General features: G+C 53.7%; 1 protein-coding gene across 1 annotated transcript in view; it reads left to right on the top strand.

Annotated features, from left to right (window-relative positions):
- The window catches only part of KCNK3 (potassium two pore domain channel subfamily K member 3), a 42,141-nt gene extending 19,037 nt beyond the window's left edge, over nt 1–23,104 (top strand). The window contains exon 2 of the mRNA XM_025354148.1: nt 19,546–23,104. Coding sequence (XP_025209933.1) covers nt 19,546–20,447 — 902 coding nt within the window. The 3' untranslated portion in view covers nt 20,448–23,104. The remainder of the gene's footprint in view (nt 1–19,545) is intronic.
- The last annotated feature ends 1,425 nt before the right edge of the window (nt 23,105–24,529 follow it).

Here is a 24,529-nt window from a genome sequence, read left to right on the forward strand (position 1 = left end):
TTTTTTTTTTGAGACTGAGTCTGGCTCTGTCGCCCAGGCTGGAGTGCAGTGGCCGGATCTCAGCTCACTGCAAGCTCCGCCTCCCAGGTTTACGCCATTCTCCTGCCTCAGCCTCCCGAGTAGCTGGGACCACAGGCGCCCGCCACTTCGCCCGGCTAGTTTTTTGTATTTTTTAGTAGAGACGGGGTTTCACCGTGTTCGCCAGGATGGTCTCGATCTCCTGACCTCGTGATCCGCCCGTCTCGGCCTCCCAAAGTGCTGGGATTACAGGCTTGAGCCACCGCGCCCGGCCTCCCCCAGGGTTATTTTTGTCTCATTCTCCCCTGGTTTATTTTTAAAGTAACACTGGCACGTGGCTGGCCGGCTGCCCTTCCCAGGTGCCTGTGCCAATTTGGGCCAGGAATGTAGTAGGGCAAGATGCGCCCCCTCCCTCACGGTCCCGCCCTGAGTGCTGGAGCTAACTGGCCCCTCACTGGCTCCAGGGGGTTCTTGCTGCACTGAAGCTCAGAGTCCAGCCTGTGGTGAACAGGTGGGCTGGCAGCAGAAGACCGTTGGGGAAGACCCCTGGGAAATTCCCATGTGTCCGTCATGACGCTGATACACGTGTTGCATGACCTTGACCAAGTCACCTCACCTGTCCCAGCATCGCCTCCTCATTTCTCAGTGGGATGAGTGAAAGTGACATTGCCTTACTCACCGTGAAAACACTCTGAAGTGTGCAGTAAACTGAACTGGTGCACAGACATCAAGGAACAGCGTGATTAACCCCGGTACAAACATGCTGCCCCGCACTCTCCCACTAAGTCCCCTCCAAGGCACATCTTTCTCCCTAGAGGAGTGACTTCCAGTCTGGAAGGCTCCTCTCCCACTTCTCCCTTTCCCACCAGTCCTGAGACCTGCCCTCCACATTTTCTGTTTGTTTGAACCCTAATCCAGGCTGCCTGGGGTGAAGGGAGATAGTACAGGGAAGACAGCATGAGAGAGAACCTAGCTCTGCATTTACTTGCTGTGTGATCTTGAGCAACTACTTGACCTCTCTGTGGCTCAATTCCTGCATCTTCAAAAGGGGATAATAATAACACATATTGATAGGGTCTTTTGAAGATTATGCAACGTACATATATGAGCTCGCTTAGAGCAGTGCCTGGCACGTAGTAAGCGCTCTATAAATGTTAGCTAGTATTGTTTTGAATTGGAGAGGAGGATCAGTGACAGAGGCATTTAATCATTCGAATAAAGTCAAGTGCAGGGAAAGCCAGCTTGCCCAGATTCCATATCGGGGCTGGGGGGAGGGAGCAGGGTAGCACTGTAAGCAGCAGCTGGAGGGAGCTGGGTCCTGGGGAGACTGCCTGGGTCCTGGGGAGGCTGCCCAGCTTGGAACTCTTGGCACCATAAAAAGCAAGCTCAGGACACCAGTGCATAAACAGGCAGCCTCTACAGATCACAGAAGCCAGGAAGTCACTCTCCTCTTATACCCTGGCCTGGCTGATCTCTTGCCGATGTTGCACTGTGAACAGTGGGTGCAAACAGAGAAGCTGGAGGGCTTCAGGGTGGTCGAGGCCACTGGAAAGGCTGGAAAATCAGAGGTCAGAAGAGACCAGCAAGCCCAGGGCGAATCAGGTCTCAGAAACAGGCTGGGGCAGGCAGTTGCCTCCCTGTCTCCATGTAAAGGGCAGTGTCCCCAAGGATGGGGACAGCTGTTTGCTGTCTCCACAGAGGACAGACTGAGTCATGCGGCCGAAGCCTCATTCGCTTCATTCTGCAGAAAGAGCATTTCCTATAGGGTGCAGGGTTGAGTGAGTATGTTTCTATGGAGAGTGGTGGGATCTTAGCCTCCTAGAAAAGTCTGTGTCCCCCTGGCTGGAGAGAAGGGGAGGCTGAATTCAGTGGCTTCTTTAGATCCCTAAGGACCTGGAGCCTGTGAGAACAATGGGAGGAGTGGGAGACCCAGAGGCCAGGTCCTGTGAGGCGCTCCCTCTCCCTTTGTGCAGACGTCCCCCTTCCCTGGGTCTGTCCACCCTGTAACCTATCGGGATGGGGGGCAGAGGTGTGCCCAGAGGCCACAGTGGGAGAGAGGCTGGGTATTGGAGTGTGTGTGTGGCGGGGTGGGGGGTAGTGCGCACACACATGTGAATGTTGGGGGTGGGGACCCCATGTCTGCAGGCTGGCTCCGAGGGAGAGAAGGTCCCAGCAGCTGCCTCCAGGCTGAAGTCCCTGTTGCCTGGAGTCCCTCTCTCCGTGGGCACTATGCCAGCCTACACCATCTGAGCTCCTGAGCCCTGGAGAGGGTGCTGAGCCTAAGAAAAGCCTCCTTTCACATCTCCTGGCATCTGCTTCCAAATTCTCTGCCAGCCCAGAGCTGTCTGGGCCATGACCAGAAACGAGAGTGAGGAGCAGAAGATGGAGATGGGGCCACACACGCCCCAAACTCCCCCCACCACACCCAACCCATTCATCAAGACTAGCTTCGTGGATCTGCTAGTTTTCCACTGTGGGCACTGGGCAAGCAGGCCAGTAAGACAGGGGCCATCTCCACGCAAAACCTAATACCCTGGCAGACAGTGGTAAGGGCAGAAGATGCCATTCTCCAGGGAGACAGCGGAAGGAGGCAGCCCTGGGCCTTTCACTGGAGACCAGAAGAGATGCGGGAGGGAAGTCAGGGCAGCAGCGACTCCAGTGACTCTGCAGCAGCAGAAGTGCTCAGAGGGGAAGCATGGGACAGATGGGACCAGAAATGGTGAGGGAATCAGGAGAGGGCAGGCAAGTAGGGCGGGATCAGGTGGTGGATGGAGAGTCCACTTGCTGGCCAGGAAACCCCCAGACTGTATTGTGTGGACTCAGGGAACTAAGGAAGGTTTCTGAGTGGTGAATGGCAACACAGAGCTGGTCTTAGAAACACATATGTGGGCCGGACACGGTGGTTCATGCCTGTAATCCCAGCACTTTGGGAAGCCAAGGCGAGCGGATCCCTTGAGGTCAGGAGTTCAAGACCAGCCTGGCCAACATGGTGAAACCCATCTCTACTAAAAAAAAAAAAAATACAAAAAATTAGCTGGGTGTGTAATCCCAACTGCTTGGGAGGCTGAGGCAGGAGAATTGCTTGAACCCAGGAGGCAGAGGTTGCAGTGAGCTGGAGGTTGCAGTGAGCCAAGATCGTACCACCAGCCTGGGCAAGAATCCGTCTCAAAAAAAAAAAAAAAAAAAGGGGGCAGGGTGCTGTGACTCACACTTGTAATCCCAGCACTTTGGGAGGCCAAGGTGGGTGGATCACTTGAGGTCAGGAGTTCGCGACCAGCCTGGCCCACATGGTGAAACCCTGTCTCTACTAAAAATACAAAAATTAGCCGGGCGTGGTAGTGGGCGCCTGTAATCCCAGCTGCTCTGGAGGCTGAGGCAGGAGAATCGCTTGAATCCAAGAGGCAGAGGTTGCAGTGAGCCGAGATCGTGCCATTGCACTCCAGCCTGGGCAACAGTGCAAAAACTGTCTCAAAGAAAGAAAAAGAAAAAGAAACATGCATTTGTTAATAACAGCTCCTACTTTGTGAGACCCTCCACATGCCAAGCTTGTACTGGACATGTTATTTTACATGCTGTCTTCTAACCCCAAGCTCACCCAGCCGCCTAGCAAGAGATGGGCTCAGAGAGGCAATGCAGGTGGAGGGGAAGCAGCAGGCCTGGAATCAAGAGGCTGGGGTCCCAGGTCCAGCTCAGGAGCGGCAACTGCGGGTGACACGCCCAATCTTTCCAGGCTTTGGTGTCCCCAACTGTTGAATGGACACCACCCTTCCCAGTGAGCCACAGGGATTCAACAGAAATGGCCCTGCACTGCTCGCTATGCTGGGCACCCCTGGGACGAAGTGCCTGGGGACTGGGGCCCTCTGTCTGGAGCGGCTGGGGCACAGAGAGGGCACAGTGCCCCTTTGGAACACAGCAAGTATAGGGGACTTCTGAAAGGAAACAGTGCCACACAGCCAATGTCAAAGGCCAGCAGGCAGAAGCCCAGGCCTCTCCCTCCCGTCCCTCAGGCTGCATTGTTCCTGTCTCTGCCTTGCTCTGCCACTCTCGGACTTCTCTTCCCCTGTAACTGACCTGCATGTGGCTTTGGCTCACCCTGGTCCCTGCTACGACTCACCTCTTTCTAACCCTGCAGCTCAGCCCCTCACAGCTGACCCAGCCCCTCGGCCCCGCATCACAATTCCTGGAAGAGAGAATGTGAATTGCTAAGCCCAGCCAAGTCCTCTCAGCCCAGGTGTCCAATCCTGGTCCAATCTGCTCTGGTGCCAGGGTGACACGGTACAAAGGGGCTGCCTAGGTACACCCTTGACTAGGGTTGTTGTAGGACAGACAATTCCAAAGAGGTAGAAGCGGGCAGGCCCTGCAAGTATGCCCGCCACAGACAGCCTGGAGCCCTGACCCCTGCACTCCAGCATCCCCCTCTCACCTCCTGCTCTGCCTGGCTCAGGGCCACACTGACGCATCCCTAGGACAGAAAGGTCTGGCTACCCAACCTCAGGGTGCATCTGCCTGACAGAAAGCAGGGTGGGGCTGGCTCAGGAGAGAGGGGCTTTGGCTAGGAAGCCCTCTTCCATCCTCACATAGTTTGAGCACCTGCTGTATGCAGGGCGCTAAGACTGCAAGGCCAGGTTCTGCCTTAAGCGGAGTACAGCGGTCTTGGGATGTTGGCCTGTAGGACATACTTGCTATGTGCTTTGACAAAGGGAGTGGTTCTGGGGACATCTAAGGGAGTCAGACAAGGTTGAATCCTACCTTTGCCAATTTTTATCTGTGTGACCTTGGGCCAGCAGTGCCTAACCTTCCTGAACCTTAGTTTCTCCATCAAAAAGGAGCAAATCATAGCCACCTTCAGGTCATGGGGAACATTAGGGATAGCAAATGTGAGGGGCATCCAGGTTCCTTGCCACCATTGCCACTGTTCGCAGAGGCTCCCATAGCACAGGCTCCACTCTGGCGCATGAATGCCTCACTTTCTCACCCTTACTTTCTACACTCCATCCTCTGCATTCCCACTTGCAGCCCAGACTCAGCTGCACACAGGGGAGGCCAGCAGGAGAGCACCCCCCCAGGGGTCCAGGCCTGAGCCCTGACCACCTCCCAAAAGGCTTGTCCGGTGCCCAGCACCCCTCCGTGTGAGCCAGCCCTCATCCCCCGTGCTGTGTAGGCAGACTCGACTAAAAGGAGCTTTGCTCATAGAGGCACCGCTGTGCATAAGGAGATGGGTAAATAGGCCAGCCAGTGCCTGCCAAGAGAGGCCCACCGAGTGGCAGAGATGGATGTCACGTGGGGAGAGCAGAGGAGGCTCCTGGGGCCACAGCAGGAAGGAGGCTTCCTGGGGGAAGGCAAGGTGCAGGGGGAGGAACAGCAGCTAGCACTGCATCAACGTAGGAGAGGTGCTGAGTGTTGAGAAAAGAAGGGAGGTCTCTGCACTGCACTAACTCTATAAATCTGACACTGTTCTAAAATTTAAAAGTTGGTTTTAAAAAATAGTAAGTGGCAAACAAACCAGAAAAGAAAGAAAGAAGGAGGAAAAGAGAGAGTGTAGCCTCAGACATTGACCATGTTCCAATCTGTAGTGACAAGCAGTGCCAAGCAGCTCTGCACACCAACCAGGTGTTCACACCAACCCTGAACAATGTTTCCAGGTGTCCAGGGTCATCTTCCGAGGCTGCGAGAAGTGGAAAATGCCATGCTTCCAGCCACAGGAACACTGGCAAGATGCCCGGGCCTTCTGGCTCCCTTTCCAGGTTCCTGGGTCCCGCCTTCACTGAAGGGGCCCCTCCTTCACCGAAGGGGCCCCTCTGGCATAGACGTAGTATATCCTGGGGCAAATCGTTGCTCAGAGCCATTTCTCACCTGTCTGCTGCCAATTGTTTTAGAACAGTTTCAGATTTCTAGAGTTAGTGCAAAGACCTCCCTGCCTTTCTCAACAAGTCTCTGTTCCCAGAGGGCAAGATCCAGCTGGCCTGTCTCTGCATCCTCTCCTGCACTTAGCCTAGTGCCTGGCACAGAGTAGTAGGTGCTTAAGAAATGTTTGCTCAATTAATTAATTAAGACAAGCTAAGAGGGAATAAAGTCATTTTCGCCTTGCTGATTTTCCAGATGATATTCTTGAGACGAGCCAAGTGCTGCAGCCTCCCTGGGGACCCTGCTTCCCGCTCAGCCTCCCCAGGTGCCACAGCTGCCTCTGCCAGAGGCGGGGTGTCTTCTTCCAGGGCTGGCCATGAGCCCCCAACAACCTGTGGCCAGCCTCAGCCTGCAGCCTCCTGCCATTTGGCTCAGGCCAGTGGATGGGTGCTCTGTGGAGACCCAGTGCACTCTCAGGCCCAACTGCTGTGGGGAGGGGTTGGGCAGGAAGGAACAGGAAGCAGAGATGGAGAGAGCACCCGCCTGCCTGCCCTCCCCAGGCCATCACTTTCCAGAACAACCTTAAGAGAAGGGATGTAGGCAGGATGCAGTGGCTCCGGTCTGTAATCCCAGCACTTTAGGAGTCGAGGCGGGTGGATCACTTGAGGCTGAGGCAGGTGGATCACAGGAGTTGGAGACAAGCCTGGCCAACATGGTGAAACCCTGCCTCTACTAAAAATACAAAAACCAGCCAGGAGTGGTGGCACACACCTGTAATTCCAGCTACTCGGAGGATAATGCAGGAGAACCGCCTGAACCCAGGAGGCAGAGGTTGCAGTGAGCCGAGATCATGCCACTGCACTCCAGCCTGGGTGACAGAGTGAGACTCCCTCTCAAAAAAAAAAAAAAAAAAAAAAAAGGAGGGATGCATCAAGGTCCCCTAAGATGGGCCATGGACCCTGATCCCTGGGCCCTAGCCCAGAGGCCCTGAAGGCCACATACCTGTGTGGCCTTGTCCAAATCACCAGCCACTCACTCAGCCCAGTCTCCTTAGCTGAAAAGCCAGGGCACTTACCTTCCAGAATTCAGCATCCATTCAACTAACATTAGTTAGACTGGACAAGGTGACAGGCCTGAACTTGTCCCCTGGCTCAGACATTCACTAACTGTGTGGGCTTGAATGAGTCATGGAAACTTTCTGTGTCTCAGTTTTCTTATCTGCAAAGTGGACATAACACTCATCTAAAATTTTTGTGGAAACTAAATAATGAGCAGAAAGCACTTAGTACAGTGTACAGTGTCTGGAATACAAGTGCTTAATAAATGTGAGTTTTATTATTACTACTGCTCCTGTTGTTGTTACCACCACCATTAGCTGCTGTGTGCCAGGCACTGAGCCACTAAGAAGTACAAGGCAGTACCCCTGCCCTCCACAGCCTCTGCGTCCAGACTTACAGGACAAAATGAGACCCAAAATAAAAAGCAGCAGCAGCTAAATAAATGAAAGAAAGCAAAGGTTCAAGACCCCAGGATCCTGGTCTCCAGCATGAGATGAGTGGCAGGGAGCAGGGGAGAAGCTGGGTACCAACATGATTCCCAAATGCTCTGGCTTGTCTCAGCATGAAAGACTCAGGCAGGGACACATAGCCATCTCCTCCCTGACTCCACGTGCCCCTGAGGGCCGGGAGGGTGTATGGGGCCGGGTCAAGGATTTTCCACCTAGCTCTGTCTGCCCCTCCGCTTCAGCTGGGGAATGTTACAATCAGAGCTGGGCTGGCCAGGCCGGCCCCAGGTCCCTCACCCTCTCCACAGCATCTGATCAGTGCCCACCAGGACTGTCAGTCTGGCACACACCCAAATGCCCAGTGTCATTGCTTTGGGCAGCTGACATTCCCAGTGGCCTTTGTTTGACTGAAACTACTGCAGTCTCCACTGTTTGTGGGGGAGAGAACGTGGCCCTCTGAAAGCCCACAGTCCTAGAATGCTGAAGGGCCTCATGAACGTCTTCTAATTTCTTCAAGTCCCAGAGGAAGCGCTCAAGGCCTAGAGAGGGGCAGCGTCTTGCCTAGGATCACGCAGCGGCACAACTGAACCACACACCCCAGGTCTTCTGACTTCCATCTTGGTGTGAAGAGTCCCGGGGCAGCCAAGTGCAGCAGAAAAAAACTGCCTTTGAATTTCAAGTTTGATTCTAGCACTTACGGCCTGAGATAAAACACTATCTCTCTGAGCCTCACATTCCACAACTGTAAAATAGGAATAATAGCACCTCCTCTAAAGGATAGCAATGCAAGCGCAAATAGTAGAATGTATAGAGATCGCTTTGTAAATGATAAGGTCCTGCACAAATGAAATACAAGGGATTATTATTCTAGAACTCGGAGCACAGCACATATTAAGAACTCAAAAACACCTGCTGGTTGGAGTAGAGGAATGTTTGAAGGATGATGAGTAATGAAGAAAGGGCCCCTGGAGCACTGATTTGTTTAGGTGAGTGAGATCAGGGAAAGCTTCAGAGAGGGGGTGACTTTTGAAATGGGCTTTGATGGAGGAGTAGAAGCCCAACAGGCAGAACAAAGAGCACGAGTAGTGTCCAGAAATGTGGAAAGGGGCCCTCCCAAGAGGTGCTGACACCATGTCCACAGCCAGGTTTAGGCACCAGACCCTGCTCAAAATGTGCCCCTCTCCTCGGGGCCTCTGCATGGTACATGGAATAGGAGGAACTAGAAATTTATTCAATGCTAAAATACAACTTTTCAGGGAAGAAGAGACGTTAGGGATCTTCTAATCTAACTTCTCTTTTGAAGGTAGGAAAATTAAGATAAGAAAACTGACTCAGATATAAGTCTCAGGGAGCTGACGTGGCTTAATACAGCCTGCAGTAGGCTTAGCAAACTAGGGCCTATGGACTGAATCTGGCCGACCACCTGTTGCTGTCAATAAAGTTTTATTGGAACGCTACATATGCCATGCCCATCGTCACATAGTATCCATGGCTGCTTTCTTGGTTCTATGGCAGAGTGGAGTAGTTGCAAGAGACCATAGACTCATAAAGCCTAAAGTATTTACTATCTGGCCCTTTACAGGAAACAGTTTGCTGACCCCTGTCATACAGCAAGGTAATAGCAGAACTAGGATGGTAGCCAGGCCTCCTGACTCCTAGTGCTTTGTAATTCCTGGGCACCATCACCCTCTGGGCCCCGCCCTGCCCCCATAACACTGCCCACAGGGTGAGATTTCAGGTAGCCAGACTCTGGGCCCACACCTAGGTTGGCCTCTGCTGCTCCTCAGACCCAACAAGGCTTCCAGTTGGGAGCAGCTCATTCCCTTTTGGGGATTGTGGCAAGGAGATGCCAACACACCCCTGTTTCTCCTCAATGGGCTCAACAGGAAAGGCCGGGCGTGTAAACGTGTAAGACTCGGGCCAGCCAGATGCCAGCGTCATGGACAGGGCCTTGAAAAAAGCATGTGGGGGGAGTACTGGCACCTCAGCCATCTGCGAAGAGGGCCAAGTCCACTTTAAATTGTGCTGTGGAATTCCTTTCTCAATGCCAGGCTGTTCCTGGTGGATTCATTTAATTAAAACCCCACCAGATCAAATCTGTTAGAAGCTCTGAGCTCACAGATGCCCTGTCCAGCTGGTCATGAGGATGCAGACAGGCCACAGGCCCGGGCCATGGCACCTGGCTTGGTGGCTGGCTTAGAACAGGCCCCATCAGCCCCAGGTCAGGGCCCTGCCCAGGACCCCAGGATAACTGGCTGGTGGTGTGGCATTGCCCCCTTTAGGCCTCACTCTCTGCTTATCCTCTCTGTCTCCATTCTGTTCAAACCTCAGGCTCATCTCTGATGCCTCCCTCTCCCTCAGTCATTCATTCAAGAGAAATTGATGAAGCGGCAGCTCTGTGCCAGCTCCCTGCCAGGTGTGGGGGATCGAGTAGCAAACAAAAGAGACGAGAACGCCTGTCCTCGTGAGGCTTACAGTTTCACCCATGAATGCAGGGCATCCCACACACTGCGCATCCACTCTCTTCCCCTCGCCTCTTCCTCTCCTCTCTTTTCTCTGCCCCTTTCCCCTACCTCCTCCGCTTATCCCGAACTCTTGGATCCTCCGCTTCCCTCTAGCTCAGGCCTGAGCACTTGACAACTAGACCATGCAGAGGCCCCCAGTGGATCCTCCTGCTGCCGTTTCCCACAGCCATGCCCCTGCCCAGGGATGCCAGGCATTCAGCTTAATATCTCTCTGAGCACAGCCCTCCCCTGCTCAGGAGCCATCCATGGCTCCTCATTGCCTTAAAATGAAGACTTCATTCCTGAACCTACCCTTGAAAGCTTCTCAAATTTTGGCCCCTTCCCACCTTGACAGTCTTCACTTTTCAACCGTACTTCCTGCTCCAAGAACGCCAGAAGAACTTGTGCTGTTTTTAGGTTTATAATATTCATCGTTTTCTACTTACAAAAGTAATGGTTTTTTTGTAGTGTAGAATTTATAAGAGGAAAATTAAAATTAATCATGAGCCCATTATTCAGAGATAAGCTATGTGAGCTTTAGAATACTTCCTTACAGCTGTATATGTGTGTGTACACATACAAAATGTATATGTGTATATACATTTTTTTTTGAAACAGGGTCTCCCTCTGTCACCCAGGCTAGAGTGTAGTGGTGTCATAATGGCTCACGACAGCCCCAACCTCCCAGGCTCAAGTGATCCTCCCACCTCAGACTCTCGAGTAGCTGGGACCACAAGCACACGCCACCATGCCTAGCTAATTTTTTGTTTTTTCTAGAGATGGGTCTCACTGTGTTGCCCAAGTTGGTCTCGGATTCCTGGATTCAAGTGATCCTCCCACCACAGCCTCCCCAAGTGCTGGGTTTACAGGCATGAACGAGTGTGCCCAGCCACATTTTTCATATTTTCATATTAGTGTGGGATCCCACAATATAGAAAGCATTGTTTCCTACCCTTTTAATTTAACATGATGTGGTAGTTTTCTACGTGATCAAAAGACTTCTCAAGAACTGCACTGTAATGTTCGCACAATATTCCATCACATAAATATACCTTAATATGTTTAACCAAACCCTATTGGTGGATATTTGGACTGTTTACAATTTTTCACAATGAAAATGCTGCTATAAACATGCTTGTTCATAAATCTTTATTCTGATCTCTGGTTATTTTCCGAGCAGAGATTCCTAGAAGTGGCAACACAGGGCCACCGGGTAGACACATTTCTAAGCTTCTTGATGCGTATCATGCAGCTGCCTTTCTGAGAGAGTCCGCTGGCCCCCACCCCATTCCCATGTGTGAGCACACCCACCAGTCCCATGCAGGTCTATTTTCTCTGACCTTAGCACATCATGTGTCATCCTAACATTGTATCCTTGCCTCAGTAGCTCCCCTCATCGGAACCCTGCCTTTCCTATCCGCCCTTCAGAGCTCAGAGCAAATGTCACCTCCTCCATGAAGCCCTCCCTGACACCCCAACCAAAGTCTCTATCTCCAGCCCTCCTTCAGCCTGTCTTAAATCCCTCCTAAAACATTTCCCACCTTTGCCATGCATTTTAATAATTTGTGTAATAATAACCTCTGCTTTATACAGGGCACTGAAGTTTTCAAAGTGCTTCCGCTGAGAGGTTTCATTTGATTCAATCCCAAATGGAAAGTGTTTTGAGGTCAGGGACCTCATCAATAGATCGTCTAGGTCTATTTCTGCTGGCTACATCACCAATTCAAGTCCAGCACAACCTCAAGCTAGCCCTTGTGTAACAGAAGTGTTTAGCCAGCCTTTGTTTTTCCTTGGCCTATCAGAACAGACTTCAGGATGCTCCCTCTGCAGCATGGGGCAGTAAAAGACGACATGAGGGCCCTGGATTCCAGTCCTAGCTGTGTCACTGAGTTTCTGTGACCTTGAACTAGTCTCTGTTCCTCTCTCAGCCTCAGTTTACCCATCTATAAAACGAGTTGGGGGAAGGGCGCTGTGGCTCATGCCTGTAATCCCAACACTTTGGGAGGCCGAGGCGGGTGGATCATTTGAGATCAGGAGTTCAAGACCAGCCTGGTCAATATGGTGCAAACTTGTCTCTACCAAAGATACAAAAATTAGCTGGGCATGGTGGTACACGCCTGTAGTCCCAGCTACTCGGGAGGCTGAGACAGAAGAATCACTTGAACCCAGGAGGTGGAGGTTGCAGTGAGCTGAGATCCTGCCACTGTGTTCCAGCCTGGGCAACAGAGCAAGATTCTGTCTCAAAAACAAAACAAAACACAACAAAAAAGAGTGGGTTGAACTACGTTGTCACAGCAGTACTGATAGCTCCTAAGGTCCCTATCCCCAGGCACCCAGAGCAGCCCTGGGGTGCCTCTGAGGGCCTCTGCACAAAGCCGGCCTCTGGGATGGGCCAGAAGGAGCTGGCCAGGGAGGCAGGCCTGGCTCTAAGCCAGGCTGTGTCTGCAAACACTGACCTTGGCTGCCGCAGGGATTTTCCATGACACCAGCACCCTCCCTCTGAGCTCCCTGCATCACACATGGGCCTGAGGAGGGTGGGGGATGGGGGCTTTGGGGGTTTGTCCTACATCGAAGGCCCCCAAATCAGTACTAGGGCCACCTGCGGATGGGAGACCGCTCAAGGCAAGAGAGGAGAGAGCAGTGGGCCCAAGAGTGGGGAGTCCAGGAGGAAGCATGGGGCAGGGAGAGAAGCTGCTGGGGGTAGTGGGGGGGAAGAGCTGGGACAGGAGATGGGACGATGGGAAGAGAGGCCTCGGGAAGGGGCAGAGCAGAGGAAGCAGATAGCAGATAGGTGCTGTGCTTCAGAACTGTCCTTCCCAGGAGCTCTGGCCTGAAGAGGGACAAACTCCAGACCCCATTCTGTACACTGGTCCCACCCCTACCCCAGCTCCATGAGACCCGGTGGTTCCCAGGCTCAGCTAGAGGCTTGCCCAGACCCAGTGCAGGGGGATCCCTTCTGAACCTTGAAGCTGACCTCATTTTGAAGGGGCCAGAGGCCACGGTGAAGGCAGGAGCTATGAGTCACCCGAGGCCCCCCTGCCAAGGGCCACCTCTCGTCCCCGTCCTGGGTGTCTAAGGGGCGGTTTCTTGTCACCATCTCAGACCTCAGAGTCCTCCAGAACTGGAGCCTCTGGGTTCTGCAGCCCTCCCACCCCAGACCTGTGCTGGACACTGAGGGGACAAGCCAGTCCTGCAGGACTCCTCTGTAGACATGAGTGCCCAAATACAGAGTGGGGGCCTGAGAGGGGCAGAGGGAGGAGAGGCCCCTCCAGTGCCCAGAGAAGGTTCCCAGAAGGTTCTCGGGAAAGGCAGTGTCTGAGCTGCATCTCACAGGAGGAGGGAGAGCACCTGCGCCCTCCTCCTGTCTACACCAAGCTGCAGCCCCTCCCTCCTCTCCTCCCCCAGGACCTGGGCACAGAAGCTGGGCTCCTTCCACCTCATCTCCTTTAATATGCCAGTTAGGCTCCCTCAGAGCCTGCAGTCCCACTTCCTGGCTCCACGCTGCTGCCATCCCCACTCTGAGGGGTGGCTCCCTGTCTGTGCCTCAGGCCCCTGAGCTGGTTCCTCCTGGGCCCTCCCCTAGGTGCTCTCTGAGCCCAGTTGCCCTCTGCCATCCAGCAGGGGAGCCCAGCCTTCCTCTGAGGGCCCTCCCTGTGTCTTGCAGCCCCCAGAGCTGCCTCTGTCTCCCCTAAGCCCGCACTCCTCTCTGGCTGCCGCAACAGGCCCAAGCCACACTGAGGTCACCCATGCACCCATGCACTTCGGCATCAGCCCAGAGTTCACGGCCTTTGGGCGCCTCAGGCCACAGGTCCCTCATCCATCTTCCCTCAGGACAAACATTAGCCCAGCCATTGCCTATTTACATTAGATAACTAGGTCAGCCTGGAGACAGGCACAGCCGGCATTGCCAAGGGCTATGCTTTTTAATCTACAGAAAGGCTGGGCCACCCAGAGAAGAAGATCAAAGAATCATAACGTCAGAGACCTGGGGGAAGGACCTTAGAGGTTCTTGATGCTGCACCAGAGCGTTTCCCAAACTGTACTCCCAGGAACTCTTGCTCGGTAATGTGCACTATGAGAAAAGTGCTCCACGGTCAAGGAAGTGGGAAGACAGGCACCTTTTCCCAGCCTTGATCGACCCTGCACATGAACACATACATAGCCCTGAGAAAGCCTAGGCTCAAATCAAACGATGGTGAATCCTGTTAAATTCAGCATTTCCCCAATTTAATTGAACCAAGCAACTCTTTTCTCATCCAACAGTTGTTAACATTCCATGGAACTGGTATTTCAGAAAAATGACTTGAGTAAACACTGATCATAGAATGTTGGCACGGAAAAGAACTTTAAAGATCATTAAATCTTGGTGCTCCCCAAAATATTCATATTAATAATTCATATTTATTGATCTTAATATCCTAAGCATGTTAAGTCTATGAACTCAATCAAGTCCCCACACCAAGTCTATGAAGTGGGTACTTCATTATTCCCATTTTACAGATGGAAAACTGAGGCACAGTGGATGAAGCAGTATAGCTAAGGATAAAGTTGTTTGGTTTCAGAGCCTGTGATCTTCTCTACTCCACTAAACCTCAGAGATCTTCTCTCTGTGTTCAGTATTTCAAACATACAACAATAACTGACCTCCGTCTCAAGAGTCAATTATCTCAGGCTAATCAGACGTTCTGACTGACAGATGTGTTCTTAATTAATTTTGATGGGGAAAGAAATTAAGTATGGCTCTAACAATGATTTATTCAATGCCTGCTCTGCAGAGTATCCACACTGCACTGCTCACCACATCGAACTCCATAAATAAAATCTTCCAAAATTTTGACTCTATGAATCAAAATGAATCACTCACTGGATGAGTGAACAGAGAAAATAATAAAAGGCAGTGGGGAAAGGTGGGAACCTCATCTCTTGCCCTGTCTTCCATGTCACAGATGAGGAAACCTGAGGCCTGGAAGGAACTTGCCAAGACACAAAGCTGTCTTTGATCAGGGTCAGGTCAGACCCCAGATCGCCTGCCTCCCAGCCCCATGCTCTTTCCTCTGCCCAAGGCTGTGGCCAGCTAGGCCAAGGGTAGGAGGTCAGGCAAGCAGGCTAGCAGGCATAGGAGACTAGTGAGGAACAAGCAGCCAAGCCCAGTCCAGCCAAGGCCATGAACAAGGGCTCAGAGTGGCTAGTTGTGCTTTGAATAGAAGGAAATAAGCTACAGGGAGAGAAAGACCAGTAAAAGGGAGGACCAGACCCAATCCCACTCCCACACCACCATCCCCACCCTACATCTCCCTGGAAGACAGCTTCAGACAGTTTCTGACCTCCTTGGTGATTCTAGAAGGAAAAGAGAAACTGAGATGGCCCAGGGTTTGCCTCCAATCTCTCGGTTTTCCTGCTGCCCTAAAATATTTAGACTAATAATAAATTTTTATATCCAGTCACCTGGCTTCCTTAAGTGGATTCTGTGCCTCCAGCCAGGTTCCCAGGCCTTCTCTTAGCTGAGTTGCTCCCAAGTAGGAGCTGCTGGGCCATGATCGAATGAAGAGGCACAACTCTGGTCATACCTGAGCTGGAAGGCAGTGGACAGAGCATTGGTTTTAGAACCAAGTATCCTGGGGTTATAGTCCTGATTCTGGCATTCACAAGCTGTGTGACCTTGAACAGACTGCTTTCCTCTCTGGGCCTCCACTTCCTCATCTGTACGACATAAAGACTGAACCAAATGATGGCTAAGGGTATTTCTGGCTCTGAGAACCTTAAAACCTATGTTGGATTCAGGGAAAGGAGGCTGGGAGAGGAGGCAGTATGGACGGTCTTGGTTGTTTTCTGAGAGACAGTGGCTAGAGTCTCCTGGTCAGAACATGTGCTCTGGCTGATCAGCCTAGCAGGTACTGCGAGAGAGGGTCCTCAGAGAGCGAGCCCCAGAGAGAAGCCTCTGTGTGCATGGGTGCCACAGAAGGACAGAGGCAGCCCCTCACCCAGAGACTCAAAGGGCTGGACAGAGAAGAGAAGATAGAGAACACCTTTTGCCCCTTGCCTCATAAAGCCAAGCCCGATGTGGGCAAGGATCAGGCAGTCAGCGGGCCTACTGGCAGGCAGACGGGTCTTGCCAAACTCCCACTTACTTCCCAGAAGCTCCAGGGCCCCTTGGGAGTGGCTCCACCCAGCTGGCACCCCTCCAAGTTGGGCGCCCACGTCAGCAGGTCCTCACACTCCCTTGCCCTTTCACCCAGTGACAACAGGACAGGCGATGGGGAGGGGGGCACCCTGAGCCGGGTACTTGGAGAAGCGTCTGTCTGCATGAACATGGCCCTCCTGTTACCACCCCTGCTGCATCCGGCTCAGAGCAATGCCTGAGGCTGATGCCCAAGTGAAATGCTCTCCTCCCAAGGCCTCCCGGCCTGGTCGCCCTTCCTGGGTGATGCATTGGCTCCCATGTACCAGAATGAATGCTGAGTCAGAAAGGCCCAGTGGCCTTGGCCAACACCCAAGGCCTCTCTGGACTTCATGACCCCAACTGTAATATGGAGATAGTCATAATAGTGACCTTGTAAGAAGTTTTTGAGGATTAAGTTAAAAATACATCTGAAGGGTAAGAACTTATTATTCTTAAGCCTCAGCCTGCAGTAGGAAGTGAGATTGAGCCCTGGGGGCATCTGACCCCAAAGAGGAGGCACATCTAGGCCAGGGCTGTCTGGCCAGGGCAGTGGCTGTGGTGGGGCGTGAGGTGCTGCCTGGGATAAGAGCCTCTGATTAAGCCTGGATGTGTCATTTGCTTTGAAAGTCACTAAGTTCAACAGGACAAAGGGCAGAGGAAGGGGTTGTCACTTGCGGCTGAAGCTGGGTCCTGAGGAGCTGGGTCCTTGCAGGCTGGGGTAGGAGAGGCAGAGGAGGGCCACGAGGCAGTGTGGGAAGCAGTGTGGAGAGGAGGGGTCAGCTTGGCTGGGTGTGGGATGAGGACGGGTCTCTGGGGTGGCTGCAGGGTATAGCAAAAGAAGGGCAAGGAAGGGATGTATAGCTCCCTGAAGCTGGGGGTTTTGTGAGCATAGTCACAGTGGGCAGTGAGGCTGCCAGGCAGGCGGGCACTGGCTTTTACTAAGAGACGGTGGGCCCAGGGAAGTCACAGCCTATGACAAACACAGGACAAGGGAGCAGTGGTGGCAGAGAGGGAGTGAAGGTCCCTGATGGTGGTACGTGTCTGCCTGACCCCACAGAGATGGCCCTGCCCCCAGGCCCATGCTCTCAGGTCACCCTTCCCCTGTGAGATCCCACCACTGCCGCTTCCATCTTGCAAGCCACAGGTTCCAAAGAGCTCTAACGCCTAGTCTCTCCTGTGCTCCTGCAGATGACTCTGGCGGGCAGCAAGGGTGGGGGGTGATAGCTCTAGCTCAATCCTCCAGAGTGCAGGAAAGGCAAGTGAGCCCAGAGAGGGGTAGGGATTTGCCCAAGGCCACACAGCTATCACATGGCCAAGCTGGGGCTGTGCTCACGCTCCCTACTCCCTGTTGAGCCCCATCCATAGTGCCATGCCCTCCCTCTCCACAAAGTAGTGCCGGCCTGGGGGACAGGGAAGGACGGGATGAGAAGCAGCTCTGGCTCGGGGCCTGCCCAGTTGTCGAGGTGAGTTGTGGTCTGGCTGCCATGGCCGCGCTGGCGGGCACAATCTGTTCTCACCCTGCTGAAGCACAGACGTCCCACACACAGTGGCTCTACAGCTCAGCTGTCTGGGTCCCTGGCAAACAGTGACATAGTTACTGGCCCGACACTGTGGAGGGGGGCAGGGGAGCTGGTTCTAAGGGCAGCCCCAAGCAGCTGTCCCCAGAGCTCCCTGAGCTTTAAGATCCAAAAGGCCCTGGGTTGACAGAGGTGCCAGTCTTACTGGAACTGAGCGGCCCTCGAGCCTGGCTGGTCTCTTGGAAACATGAGAGTAATCTGGCACTTCACTCATTGTTAATCACAGGGAGCCACTATTGAGTACTTGATAATGCACCAGGCTCTGAGCTAAATGCATTACACACAATATCTTACATATTCCTCCCCAAAGTCCTGTGAGGCAAGTGTATTATTAACCCCATTTTATAGATGTGGAAACTAAGGCTCAGAGAAATCACACACACACAGAGAGAGAGAGAGAGAGAGCGCGCGCGCAAGTCCAGGACACAGTCACACAGTATCCTGCCCTACAATTTAGTTATCAAACATATTCTGGGCCTCCATAGGTATGGCTGGCAACGTGGAGGTGGAAGCTAGAGAGGAATGTGACAAGGTCCATCAGTGCTACCCCTTACCCCCAAAGCTAGTGTTTAGCTCTATGTCATTGGGGATCCTGGAGGACAGGGGGTGGTGGTAATATTGGCCCTGGAATTACAAGCTGAACATTTTCAGTGCCACTCAAATAAGGCAGAGATCACTTTTAGCTGTGAGGAATCCAGGAGGACTGCATGGAAGAATATTTGGTTAAGATTTGATAAGACTTAGAAGGGAAGAAAATGCCAGCATCGTGTTATTATCATAATTCTATTAATAAAAGTAGTAAATATCTCAACAACGGAAGAAGCAGGCCAGCACCAGTGAATACACTTTACAAATGAAGAAACATGCTCAGAGAGGGGGAGTAATTTGCCCAGGGTCACACAGCCACTAGGGCCCTGTCACTAGGGATGAGTTCCCATCTAGGTTCATTTTCCCTCCAGGTAGCCAGAAGAATTCTCGACTTAGGCCTTTGAATGGCTGGTGCAGAGGGAACCTTTGCCTCTGCCCTGATCCTGGCTCAGGGTGGGCCGGGGTGGGGGTGGGGTACAGAGAGGTTATCTGGCTGATGATAGTAACACACCTGGAAGGACCCCCAGGGCTCCTGCTTTGCCAAGGGTCACACCACTTCCCCATGAGGACAGACCCTACATCAGGCCAAGCACGGAGGATGACCCCAGGGCCTCCAACTGGAGGCTGATGAGGACCCCGGAACACTCATTCATCCAGCTGTTGCGCCGAGGGGCAGGCAGCCTCCTTTCTCCTCCGGCACAGTGGGCCAGCTGCCCCAGGGAGACTGAAGGGCCCTTGTTGCCAACCAACCCCACATAAGCTTTGGCTGGCAGCAAGGAATTCACCAAGAAGCCAGCCCTGCCTCAGTCTCCCTTTCTGTACACTGGATCACAGGATGTCAGAACCCATTCAGGGCAACCACTTCACCTTGTAGTCAAGGAAACTGAGGCATGGAGAGGACAAGGAGCATGCCCGCAAGCCCAGGACACTGAGCTAGAATCCAGCTCTCCCAGATGACCTGTGCCCTCACACTCTCCCTGTGCCTCTGGAGGAGTTCTCAGCAGCACTCAGGCCACCCCTTCTCTAGGCATACAAAACAGTCCAGTCATTGAGGTCAAACGGACTCGAGTTCAAACACGGTTGCTCTGCTCCCAAGCCGTGTGACCTTGGAAGTCAGCCCTCCCTATTTCTTCCTTCCTACATACTTTCCTGCAGGTGTCACAGAGTACAATAGAAAGCATGAGCAAGGGCCTAGCACAGTGTGTGGAGACAAGGAGCCTCCGTCACTGTAGGCCCAGACCCCCAAGGTAGAGGGGTAGAGGTGGAGGGGCAAGGGGTAGGGAGAAGAGGGTTTCTGGAAGGGCAGCCCCATAGCGTGTGCTTTCTCTCCTCTCTCCCACTTTCCCCCAGGCTACGGGCACGCAGCGCCCAGCACGGATGGCGGCAAAGTGTTCTGCATGTTCTACGCGCTGCTGGGCATCCCGCTCACGCTCGTCATGTTCCAGAGCCTGGGGGAGCGCATCAACACCTTGGTGAGGTACCTGCTGCACCGCGCCAAGAAGGGGCTGGGCATGCGGCACGCCGACGTGTCCATGGCCAACATGGTGCTCATCGGCTTCTTCTCATGTATCAGCACGCTGTGCATCGGCGCTGCCGCCTTCTCCCACTACGAGCACTGGACCTTCTTCCAGGCCTACTACTACTGCTTCATCACGCTCACCACCATCGGCTTCGGCGACTACGTGGCGCTGCAGAAGGACCAGGCCCTGCAGACGCAGCCGCAGTACGTGGCCTTCAGCTTCGTCTACATCCTTACAGGCCTCACGGTCATCGGCGCCTTCCTCAACCTCGTGGTGCTGCGCTTCATGACCATGAACGCCGAGGACGAGAAGCGCGACGCCGAGCACCGCGCGCTGCTCACACGCAACGGGCAGGCGGGCGGCGGCGGAGGCGGTGGCAGCGCGCACACCACGGACACCGCCTCGTCCACCGCGGCAGCGGGCGGCGGCGGCTTCCGCAACGTCTACGCGGAGGTGCTGCACTTCCAGTCCATGTGCTCGTGCCTGTGGTACAAGAGCCGCGAGAAGCTGCAGTACTCCATCCCCATGATCATCCCGCGGGACCTCTCCACGTCCGACACGTGCGTGGAGCAGAGCCACTCGTCGCCGGGAGCGGGCGGCCGCTACAGCGACACGCCCTCGCGACGCTGCCTGTGCAGCGGGGCGCCACGCTCCGCCATCAGCTCGGTGTCCACGGGCCTGCACAGCCTGTCCACCTTCCGCGGCCTCATGAAGCGCAGGAGCTCCGTGTGACTGCCCCGAGGGGCCTGGAGCACCTGGGGGCGCGGGGGGGGGACCCCTGCTGGGAGGCCAGGAGACTGCCCCTGCCGCCTTCTGCCCAGTGGGACACCCCACAACATCCCTCACCACTCTCCCCCAGCACCCCCATCTCCGACTGTGCCTGCTTGCACCAGCCGGCAGGAGGCCGGGCTCTGAGGTCCCCTGGGGCCCCCATCGGAGCCCTGCAAATTCCGAGAAATGTGAAACTTGGTGGGGTCAGGGAGGGAAGGCAGAAACTGGGAGCCTCCCTTCCCTTTGAAAATCTAAGAAGCTCCCAGTCCTCAGAGACCCTGCTGGTACCCAGACCCCCACCTCCGGAGGGGACTTCATGTTCTGTGTACGTTTGCATCTCTATTTATACCTCTGTCCTGCTAGGTCTCCCACCTTCCCTTGGTTCCAAAAGCCAGGGTGTCTTTGTCCAAGTCACCCCCACTCAGTCCTACTCCCCTTCCCCATCCCCATCCCCAGCTGTGTCTCCCAACCTCCCTTCGTGTTGTTTTGCATGGCTTTGCAGTTATGGAGAAAGTGGAAACCCAGCAGTCCCTACAGCTAGTCCCCAGAAAGCAGGACAGAAAGAAGGAGGGACAGGCAGGCAGCAGGAGGGGCCAGCCAGGAGGCAGGAGGCAGTGGCCTGCCAGTCTGCAGAATGGTCACACTGGAGGTTCAAACTAACTGGCCTCTAGCCACATTCTCATAGCAGGTAGGACTTCAGCCTTCCAGACACTGCCTTTAGAATCTGGAACAGAAAACTTCATACTCACCATCCCCAGCTACTGCTGACAATTCCCAACTCTTAAATTTGTCGAGTGATTTTTAGCCTGTGAAAACTCTATGCTGGCCACTGATTCCTTTGAGTCTCACAACAGCCTACTTAGGTCACCAGGGCAGGAGTTCTCACCCCCATTTTACAGATGAGAACACTGAGGCCTGGACAGGTGAAGTGACCAGAGAGCAAAAGGCAAAGGGGTGGGGGATGGGTGTAGTGGCTCACACCTGTATTCCCAACACTTTTGGAGGCTGAGGTGGGAGGATTGCTTGAGCCCAGGAATTCGAGACCAGCCTAGGCAACACAGTGAGACCCCATCTCTACAAAAAATAAAAAATTAACCAGGTGTGGTGGCACGTGCCTGGGAGTCCCAGCTACTTGGGAGGCTGAGGTGGGAGGATTGCTTGAACCTGGGAAGTCGAGGCTGTAGTGAGCCCTGATTGCACCACTGTACTCCAGCCTGGGTGACAGGGCAAGACTTTGTCTCAAAAAAAAAAAAAAAAAAAAATGGCAAAGGGAGACAAGAGCCCAGCCTACTTGTTCCTAGCTGAAGTGTTATTTTCTTCCAGCTTGGCCTGCTCTTGAAAGCAAAGCTCCTGCAGTGTACATCCTGGCATTGTGTGGCTACCTGGGTTTTAAACCAGAATCAGAAGTCCCGGGTCAGAGGGCACTGCTGAGGCTCAGCCTCTTCTCTTCTTGGTCAGGAGGCAGCAGCTCTGAATGGGCTCCTGAGGCAGCATAGGGGCCTTTGTCACCAGGGTGCATACTTACAAACAGTGCAGTTCTTGGGACCGAGGTAAGCAGGGCTTACCTGCCATGGCAGAAAGGCCAGGATCTGGGGCTCTAGGAGTTTGGGAATTGGGCAGAATGCCCAAGAAAGCTGGCAAGCGTATCCTATGGGACATCATCCCTGGCACCATTGTCATTGTTGGTGCCTGTGTCCCAAGTAACTAGTGAGAAGCTGAGGCTGCAGCAAGAAACACCGTTCCCAGGTGGCAAGGTATGGACCAGAGATGCCCTCGGCCCACCACACCTGCAACCCAGAAGCTCAGATGGAATGCAGCTGACGAAGGTGATGCTCGAGGCTCACGTTTGGGGCCCCACAGCTGGAGCCGGTATAGTGACTGGGACAACATCAAGGGGTGAATGAGGGACCTGTCCTCCCGCAACACTGCCTTCCCATGCTGTTCCCCTGCCAGCTCCTTAACACTGCTGACCAATACGGCATTCAGGGAAGTTGGAGGACAGCACCCACAGGGTGGCCAGCCTCAGGCCCCCACCTGCATCCTCTAGTCTCTGGGGACTCCTGGGGGAAGAAGTCTACCCTGCTTGTGAGTCCCGTCTCAGTGTGGAGGAAATGGCTGCCCACGTGCCAGGAAAGCAGGGCCCAGGACCTGGAGGTGCCCACTGTGTTTATGTTGGGGATGGGGGGGCAGTGCTGGCTGCCTCTGTCCTGTGTGTGACCCTGCCCTCGAAGGGTCCTGTCCTGTCAGTCCCGAGGGAGCCACAACCAAAGCTGCGGAGAGAAGGTGGGGAGGGGTGTAGAATGGCCGTGGGGCACAGCATGGCGGACTGTTCAGTCTCTGCTGGGTCTTTCCTAGGGACCTGGAAGGCCAGTGTTGCTTCCCCCTCACTCTCTTTCACTGCAGGCAGCCTCTCTGCTTCCCCAATGCCTTATGCCTGGGCACACTGCCACAGAATATGCAATATGTGTGGGTGACCATGTCCTCACGCCCACACCCCTACCCCGGGCAGCCCCTGGACTCCAAAGGCCGTGGCTGCCACAGCCTCCCCTCAGCTCTTCCTGCCTATCTGTCTTCACACTGAGAATGGCGCCCAATAAATGCTATCCACGGAGACCAGGCTTAGGCTCCAGCTGCCTCTGTCATCGTATGCCCTTGCTGCTGCCAGCCATCTCCCACCCCCTCCCCTGCCGGGGTCTTCAAACATACCTAGCTGCTGGGCTCAGTGCCTCACACCTGTAATCACAGCAGTAGGCAGGCAGATCACCTGAGGTCAGGAGTTCAAGACCAGCCTGGGCAACATGGTAAAATCCTGTCTTACGAAAAATACAAAAATTAGCTGAGCATGGTGGCACGTGTCTGTAGTCCCCGCTACTCGGCTACTCAGGAGGCTGATGCACAAGAATCGCTTGAACCCGGGAGGCGGAGGTTGCATTGAGCTGAGATCACACCACTGCACTCCAGCCTGAGTGACAGAGTGAGACCCTGTCTAAAAATAATAATAATAATAATAATAATAATAATAACATACCTAGCTGACTCGCCATGGTCTCGCTGGCCTGTGGGCGACACTGGCTTCCCTTCTGGGATTTCCCAGAAGATCCAGATTTTCTTAATGTCCTCCTGGAACAGACTAAGTAAAAAATACCTTAGAAATCACCTGGTCCTATTGTCCCCCCTGTACATGAATAACTGAGGCCCACAGAGAGCAAATCACCTGCCTGAGTCACACAGCAGTGAGTGGCAGACCTAAGCTAGGAACTAGAACTGGGGATTCCTATTCCAGTGCTGTCCATCCTCACACAGCCTGCAGAGTCCGCCTGGACACACCCTAGCTGACAGTGGTACCTCCCAGTCAGCCAGGAGTATGGATTCCTTCTCCTGCAGCAGGGGCCCCTGGCTGAGTGACCTGATTGACTAAAACATATGTCTTTGAAGGAGAGTGCATCACAAGCACCTTTCTTTGGGGTACATTTTTCTCTGGGTCTAGAAGGACACCTCAGGCTTGGGACTGGGCCTCAGAGCCCAGGACAGACCCTGAGAGCAGACCCACCTTACCCATCTGGTGCCAGCTCCCCAGGTCAGCTACAGCAACCCCCAAACTTCATATAGTACAATCCACAGTAATAGCACACAGCTCCATACCTATCTAGCTCCATGCCTATCTATCTGCCTACCTTTCACAAAAGGTAGCCCCCTCTCAATTCCAAAGCTGGATTCTTAGCAACCCTGCTACAGCCAGTGACTCTAATACGTTCTGTTCCATTACATGTTATAAAATGCTGGTCACAATCCACTAAATTGATGTCTCTACCTGCTATTGGTTTAATACCAGCAGATTGAAATATACTGGAGAAATAAAGGGAGTGGGAGAATGGACACTTTCTCCCAGTTCCCCCACCCCCCGCCTTACCCGCGTAGGTCAACTGAAAGATACAGAGAGGGAACCTTTGATGGGGGGTTCAGAGTTAAAAGGAAGAAATGATGGCACCTGCACTCCCTGCCTCTGGAGGCAGGACACAGCCAGCCCTCCTGTGATGGCACTC

Source organism: Theropithecus gelada, chromosome 13, assembly GCF_003255815.1.
Source record: "Theropithecus gelada isolate Dixy chromosome 13, Tgel_1.0, whole genome shotgun sequence".
Lineage (NCBI taxonomy): Eukaryota > Metazoa > Chordata > Mammalia > Primates > Cercopithecidae > Theropithecus > Theropithecus gelada.